The sequence below is a fragment of the Morus notabilis genome, unplaced genomic scaffold, assembly GCF_000414095.1.
Source record: "Morus notabilis unplaced genomic scaffold, ASM41409v2 Scaffold314, whole genome shotgun sequence".
Classification (NCBI taxonomy): domain Eukaryota; kingdom Viridiplantae; phylum Streptophyta; class Magnoliopsida; order Rosales; family Moraceae; genus Morus; species Morus notabilis.
In genome coordinates this window covers 830,760-838,858 of record NW_010360279.1, presented here as the reverse complement: position 1 = coordinate 838,858, position 8,099 = coordinate 830,760, and the positions used below count along the sequence as shown (strand labels likewise).

The 8,099-nt window shown below is 30.2% G+C and overlaps 1 protein-coding gene across 1 annotated transcript; it reads right to left on the bottom strand.

Moving 5' to 3' along the window:
• Positions 1-213: 213 nt before the first annotated feature.
• Positions 214-2,165, bottom strand: LOC21407584 (HMG1/2-like protein). The gene is made up of 8 exons (XM_010096264.2): positions 2,035-2,165; positions 1,891-1,939; positions 1,630-1,731; positions 1,115-1,172; positions 991-1,035; positions 817-897; positions 623-718; positions 214-533 (listed from the first exon to the last, which is right to left on the bottom strand). The coding sequence occupies exons 2-8, from the start codon at positions 1,929-1,931 to the stop codon at positions 516-518; spliced, it is 441 nt and encodes a 146-aa protein (XP_010094566.1). The 5' UTR covers positions 1,932-1,939; positions 2,035-2,165; the 3' UTR covers positions 214-515.
• Positions 2,166-8,099: the final 5,934 nt, after the last annotated feature.

The window sequence follows — 8,099 nt, the reverse complement described above, 5'->3', positions numbered from 1 at the left end:
ATCAAAAAAGGACCATTGACGAAACACAAATTCAAATAAACTAACAAGTAGCTCATCTCCACCCACAATATGGCAAAAAGCACAAACCAAAACCATCTAATCAATTTATAAAAAAAAAGTTGAAAATATATAAAGCATAAAGGAAGAGAACATAGAGAGGGGGAAAAAGAAACAGAAAACAAAATAGAACGAGAAGTGGAAAAGAAAGACAAGTTAGTAAGAAAGAGGCCATAGCAATCAGTTAACATCAAAAGTTATATCAAGGAGGCCAGCTTCTCTCTACAAAAGACAGAATCACCTAGCTAGTCATTAGACTTAAAGAAACGTACAAATAGAGATGATTCTCCCTTCTATAATAACTATAAAAATTCAAGAGCCCAAAATCAGTGGACAAAGGGAGTAGAAGTATATTCCGAAGAGAAGAACCGATTAACAATTAACAATCAAACCCATTAACATGGATTGATAAAATATTTTGACAGCCTAGGTGACTATGCTATCCTTTATGCCATAATCTACTCCTCATCATCGTCCTGCAAACAAGTGAAAGACAAATAGTGAACAAAAGCTAAAACCCCATACGAGAACACCAAAGAGAATTCAGAGGAACCTAAAAACAAACCTCTCCACTGCCATCCTCATCTCCCTCATCGTCATCATTCACCTCGGACAACGACTTATCAGATCCTTCATCATCTGCCGCATTGACACCTTCAGCCTACAAAATCAACAAAACCCCCCAGTACGCAAAGGGTCAATTTTATACACTAAATTGGTTTACAATCAAACAACAAAAACAACTTGCTGAGAAATTACTTGTCTCTTGTTGTAGGCTTTCATGTTCTTCTCATACTCAACCTTCCTCTTCTCAGCCTTTGCAACATAAGGTGCCTTGTCCTAGATATATATGGTTGTTGCAACGTTAATAACAATACAACTTTTGACTACCACACAGCTTGAAAGGAAATTCATGTGATGGAAAACACTTACGGCTTCCGACATGGACTTCCATTTTGCTCCAGCAGCCTTACCAACCTAATAAATGAAAGAGGGAATAAGGACCAACAAGTTTTAGATCATTACACGCGAAACGTTAGAGAGTGCATATACTTACAGCGGATACTGCTTTGTTGTTAGGGTTCTCCTTGTTAAATTGCTTCCTGAACTCCTCCCTTTAATCAAAAAAAAAAAAAAAAGGGGGAAATGAGTTACATAGTATTTGATTGACAATATCTTATAGGAAAGTGTACATGTAATGAAAAACAGTTTCACATGATGTGTTTCTTTCCCTTTAGCAAAAAGCCTTCTGAATTAAAACCTAAAAAATTAGATAACTCGACGCTTACTTTAGATGATAACGTTAACAAATTAGATTACAAGATTATTAATACAATATAGAGGAGCAACCTAAAATACATATAGTCAACATAATGATAGATTTTTATTATATGTGGAATTATGCCAATCGTATATGCAAAATAAACACATTTTTTCTACTGAATTTAATTCTCATCAAGACATCCTATTTAGTCTTTGTATCCAATAAATTATTGGAATGATATTCTGTTAAAAGCACAGAAATAATAAAACAATTTCAAAAAAAAAAAGTTTAAAGCCATGAATATTTACATGAAAACGAAGAAGGCACTGGCTGGTCTCTTGGGCTTGTTAGGGTCCTTGACTGCCTTCTTACCTCTTCCCACTTTGGTGCTCTTCTTATTCACCGCAAGCCTACAAGACATAACAAAACAAATTGAGAAAAAAAAAAACAAACAAACAAAAAATCGAAAATAAAAATAAACAGATTCATAGATCTAAGGCCTGAAAAAACACGATTCTAGAGCTTAATCGAGAGACCGAAATGAAATTGCAATTGGAAAAGGAACTTACTTGGTATCGGCTTTCTTCGTGTTCGATTTGGCTCCTTTCATGGCGAAACCTGCAAGTTTAAGAACGGATCAGTCTTCAATCGCAGCGGAAACGATCGAAGCACAGGAAAATTCGATGAAATTGGACGGAATCGACGGGAAATACCTGATTGGTGAGCTAGGGTTAGGGTTTCAACGCGAAGAGAGAGAGAGAGAGAGAGAGAGAGAAGAGAATGGAGAGCGATGTATCCGGAATGTGAAGGGACTAGAAGAGAAGCGAAAGGCAAGAGAGATATTATTATAATTGTTATTATTATTATTATTATTATAATTATTACTGAGAGAGAGATTTTTGGGGAAATTGAAATTCAATTGCGCACGAAATGAAATTTAATTTGGAGGGGTTTGGGCGGGATTTTAAATTTCATGCCACGTCATCGATCCGTGCGCTTTCTCTCTATTGGTGGTTTGTAGCCCGAGCTTTTTCACGCTTCTTTTCTTTCTTCCTTCTTTTCCCCTTTGTGCTTTCCTTTGTGCTTGTTCTCAGCATCTGTTCCTCTAATTTTGTCAAAGCTTCTTTTTTTTCTCCCAAAATTGAAAATAATAACTTTTTTGCTTTTGGAAAATTAGAATGGGGAAAAATAAACTACTTTTTTGGTAGTAAAGGGTAAATCTTTAAAAATTAGACTGTTTAGATTTAAGTTTATGGTTTTTTTTCTTCATTCTATTAAACTTCATGATATTTTTTTTAGAGTAAGTTCATATTTACTTTGTAAATACATGTTGGTTTTTACAAGCAAAAAAAAAAAAAAAAATCATGGTGTTTTAATTTTTTCCTTTTTCCGAGTGGAGTAAATGTTCGAATTAAAAGCTATGTTTCAACAGAACAAAAATTTAATTCTATATTGTTATTGCTTTTGTCAGCTCATGTATTACCACTTCTCAGCAAAAAATAAATAAATAAATATTGTTGTAATCTACTAATTTTATTTGGTAACAACGAAAATTATTACTGTTTTTTTTTCCCTCGAACGCCTTTACCCAATGTTGATAAATATTTTTTCCAAATATTAATATCCTTATATTAATAATGAACACGCAACTTTGTTTTTGTTTTTTGCTTAAATAGCGACCACTAACTTGGTTATTAATAAAGGTTAACTTGCTATTTCGCGTGAGTTGTTTAAGTGTTTGGTAGAGGGATTCGTTTCCTTATTTGAATTATGATTCGTAATTCGTTATAGTATTTTTTCTCACAAAAAATACACGTAAATTGAAAATGATTCGAATCACATGGTTTGAATCCTCCAACCAAACGAATCCTAAATTAAAATTTAAGATTCAACATCATGTACCCAAAACGATAAATAGTGGATTCAAACCACAATGATGAAAAATTATCATTTTTCTAGGAAGTATTTGGTTTAACCGATCGGACAAAGCAAATTAATGGGACTTGCATTGAAATGGCCGTATTATAAGAAAAATATCTCCATTCATTTCGTTGATTCGAGTTTTGTTACAGTAAAAAGTTCTCACAAATAATCACATCTAACATTTTTGTTACAGTAAAAAACTCTCACATAAAATCACATCTCAACTCGAATTAAAAACTCGAATCAGCGAAAAATTCAATTGTTTGGTTTGCAATTCCATCCTTGGAATAAAGACACGTTCATTACTGTACAATGTACATTAACTGAATTACTCCTCTCAATAATCATTTTAGACATATAAATATTTATCTTTCTTTTTTTTCATGTCAATGCGGTCTGTATTTAGCATGGCAGCTACGAACGATATTAGAGGTATTAGGTATTTAAATGCTATATAGTTATCTTTAGTATTTAATTATAAAATTTAGGTTTATATTTATCTCTTGGGATTTCATAAAATAAAATAAAAAAATATTATCTCTTGGGAATATTTGTGATATTTACTTGTGTTTGTTTGTGATTATAGTCAGTCAAAGAGTTGATTATTGATCAAGAGTTACATTCTCTTTCTTTAAGGATTCGTTTGGTATGAGTATTTAAATTAGGGTAATTCTAATTTTAATTTTAGAATCAGAATTATAATTCATGATTTTGGGTCCAAATCATGGTTTTGAAATCATAACTATAATCAAGGGTTTGAATTACCAAAAACCAAGAGGGAGTGGTTTTATAATCATAGGTGATTCATGATCTAAAATATCACATCAGAATTCAAACCTTGAATCATAACTATCCTAATCAAATATTGATTTTAAGTGAGTCAAATCAAAATCACTATTTATTTTTTATAAACATATACTAATTCTGAACCAGAATCATGATTTCAGATTCAGAACCTTTATACAAAACAACGCCTTAATTATCTCTCTCTAAATCCCTCTTTCTCTCGTAGTTTAAGTTGTGTCTCTCCTTATTGATTTTGTATTTTCTATATAAATTCTGGGCATGTCTATGATAGGATAACTACACTTTTCCTTACTGGTAGGGTGACTTTTTAGAGGCATTGAATTCGAATCTAGCGGTTGAAGAGCATAACAAAATACCAAACTAAAAAAAGATCTCTCACATAGGATTCAACACCAACTACTTCATTTATTCCTAAAAAAAAGGGGGGAAAAAAGAAAAAAAAAAATCAGAACTTCATCGTAGCCTCTGGCAAACTCCTTCAGTTTCTAGCCAACTAAGAGAGTGTTTGTTACGAGATTTCATACTATAATTCAAATTATAGTTTGTATTTTGTCTCATAAAAAATATATATAAATTAAAAATAATTTTAAATTATGATTTTAAATTCGTGAACCAAACGTTAGTCCGTTTGGTTTATGAATTAAAACTATGAGATTATAATTATTTTTGATTTACGTGTATTTTTTATGAGAGAAAATATTATAGCGAACCATGAATCATGATTCGAATCAGAGAACGAATCCTCAAACCAAACGGGCTGACTAGGAGGAAAAATCAAGTCACCATACTATAAGCTCTGTTCATTTCACCATTCGAGTTTAAAATTCAAGTTTTGTTACAGTAAAAAGCTCTCATAAACAATCACATTTAACTTTTTTGTTACAATAAAAAAACTCTCACATAGACCTCATTTATTTCACTGCTTCGAGTTTACTACGGTAAAAAACTCTCAAAAACAGTCACATCTAACTTTTTTGTTACAGTAAAAAGCTCTCACATAAAGTCACATATCAACTCAAATTAAAAACTCAAATCAATGAACTAAACGGACTCATAAAATCACATCTCAACTCAAATTAAAAACTCAAATCAACGCCCTTGTCCATAAACTCTATATATTTTTTGGATCTATTTGTTTATACATCAATTGGTATTAAAGTGATAATCGATTTCTTTAGTCTATATTGTTCAAAGAATTTACTTTTGAGTGTTCACAGCTAACGAAAATATTTTTGTTCAAAAACCACGTAATATAAGGAAAAATCACGAGAATCGATAAAATAAATAAATAAATAAAATTTCAATGCTACCTACCACCTCCTTACGCGTGTGTGCCACATGCTACTGTCTTTTGTTGACACCGCCTCCACGAACCAACTCAAAAAACTACCGCGATGACACAATGGCTGCATTTGGTATTATTTTTCACTCTAAAATCAATTTCTATTTATAATGAAAATTAATTTTAGTGTTTGTTAAATTTTTTAAAATTTTTTTAAAGAATCTATAATTAAAATCAGAAATAATCTAAATGCAATTTTAATTTTTAAATTATGTGAGAATTAACATAATATAATTAATAAAATTTTTATAATTCCCCTAATAAAATTTATAATTTATAATCTTCTAAATTTAAAAGTGAGACTCGTAATATAACATAATATAATAATATTGTAACAAATAATATCATAATTATATTAATAACTATAATATTATTATTTTATCATATAATATGATATTATAATTATTTTAATAATATGATATTATAATTATTATTTTATAATATTATAATATATAATAATATAATATAATCGTAATTTTTAATTATTTCAGTTACTATTTTAATAATACTATTATATTTTATATCATAATTATATAATAATAGTTATTTTATTGTATTAAATATATATTATATTTTAATTATATATTATATTATAGTATAATATAATATAGTTGTAATTTTTAACTATTAATAGTAATTCAACTTCATAATTTATCAAACGCTATTACATTAATTTTAAAATCAGTAGAGTTATTATAATTATAGTTTACTAAACACTCATTATTTTTTATAATAGTTATTTTTTCTTTCAGCACAGCTAAAAATAATTTTTTTAAAATTTAGAACAATTCCAAACTAAACCAATTTATTAATTAACTGGTACTCTGAATCGCATATGGAGTCTTCGCCTTGAGTCGCACAATTCTTGTTTCTGTCTTACACACGTTAACCATACATTGAAGATCATAATCAACACCCGTCACTTTAGAGGACCCCAAGACACAAAACCCAGGGTTCTTTTGAGTGAAAAACTTAAAAAAATGCAACTCGAGTTACAACTTTATTCGAGTTCATGTTCTTTTAAGTTTAAACTCGAGTTTAAACTCCAGTTTAGAACTAAAACTCGAGTTCAAGTTTCTCCTTCAACTCGAGTTCAGAAACTCGAACTCAAATTAATGAACAATATTTTTTCTATTCTTAAAAATGCTATAACTTTTTCGTTTTAATTCTAATTGAGATTTTTTTTTTTTTTGCATTGATAACGAAAAGACGAATAAAACCCGACCCATATACCCTATTAAAAATTTTCATCAACATTGAGTTTTTATTAAAATACTATCTAAATACAAATTCAAGTTTTGACTCACTCAAACACAAACTCAAAAAGATTATTATCTCAAACCATAACTCAAATGTACACAACCAAACACAAACTCAAGTTACAAGTTCAACTCAAGTTATAACTCAAATTCAACTCAAGAATTATACTCAAGTTAAACTCTAAAAGAACAAGCCTTATGTTACTCCTAACTTCTGGCATTGTCTTTACGCACAAAGTTACGATGTCCATTTGCCGCTATCATCATTCTCGACCTTCGTTCAATTGAAGCGCCCTACTGTTCAACGTAATCAACAATGCATCCCATCCCACTTCATGACTCTGAAAAATAACTCATAATTTAGACAATTTGCATGGAGGACTGGATTAGAAGATGAAGCTTCTTATTCAACTCGACGTTCATGGAGATAGAATTAATGTCTCTAATAAAGAAAATTGACTTAGTTAACGTCTCATCGCAGGCCGTTGAAATAAAATTCTTAAAAAAAAGTACGTTTGGTTCATGAATTAGAACCACGTGATTAGAATTATTTTCGATTTACGTGTATTTTGTGTGAGATAAAATACTGTAGCGAATTACGAACTATGATTCAAATCAGAGGACAAATCTAAGTCAACCGGATCGACCCATGTTAGCAAGTGCAACACATCATGTTAAGATATCGACAATTCTAGCCGATAACTTCCAAGTATCACTATAGGTTACATGCGGTCATCGATGTTCCATTGCCATTTGTTAGAATCTTAGGGTGCATTTATTTTAAGGTATTTATATGGTTCAAATTATGATTCTTAATTTGCTATGGTGTTTTTTTTTTATGAGAAATTTAAATTTTAAAAATTAAGATTATGAACTATGGCTTTAACTCATAAACCAAACAAACAGATCCTTAATTTTACGGTGGAATACCTCCAAGTATCATGTAATATATTTATAGTCACCAAAAGTTACTGTTGGTGTCTTAGTGCGCCACTTTAAAAGTATATTCAGTGTTGTGATTATATGCATTGACATGATATTCTTTACAATTAACTTTCCTCGTAACATAAAACAATTCAAAGGCTCCTAAAAGAAAAAAAAAAAAAAAACAATTCAAAGGCATGAATTTGTGACGTTTTCTTATGTGAGAAAATTGATAAACTTACTTTTTAAATGCACTGTTTAAGATTTTTATCTTTTATTCTCAGTTAATACACTTTTAATTAATATAATTTTTTCGACTGTAATTGAGTGGGAGAGATAAAAATCTAAAATTCGTGCATTATAAGGGTAGTGAGTGGCCCATTGGACTTCTAGGCCCAAGGCGTAACTTTGCTTAAAAAGCCCAACAGCGATGGTAGTTAAGGAAGAAGAAAGAGGTTTCTTCCTTTGTTGTCTCTAATTCACCCAACTATATATGTCATCCTACCAACTCTCACTTATCTTG

Coding starts and splice junctions, on each gene's coding strand:
- LOC21407584 (XM_010096264.2), bottom strand. CDS start 1,931: ATGAAAGGAGCCAAATCGAACACGAAGAAAGCCGATACCAA. Junction 898..990: donor GGAAGTCCATGTCGGAAGCC/GTAAGTGTTTTC, acceptor ATATATATCTAG/GACAAGGCACCTTATGTTGC. Junction 719..816: donor AAGCCTACAACAAGAGACAA/GTAATTTCTCAG, acceptor TTGATTTTGTAG/GCTGAAGGTGTCAATGCGGC.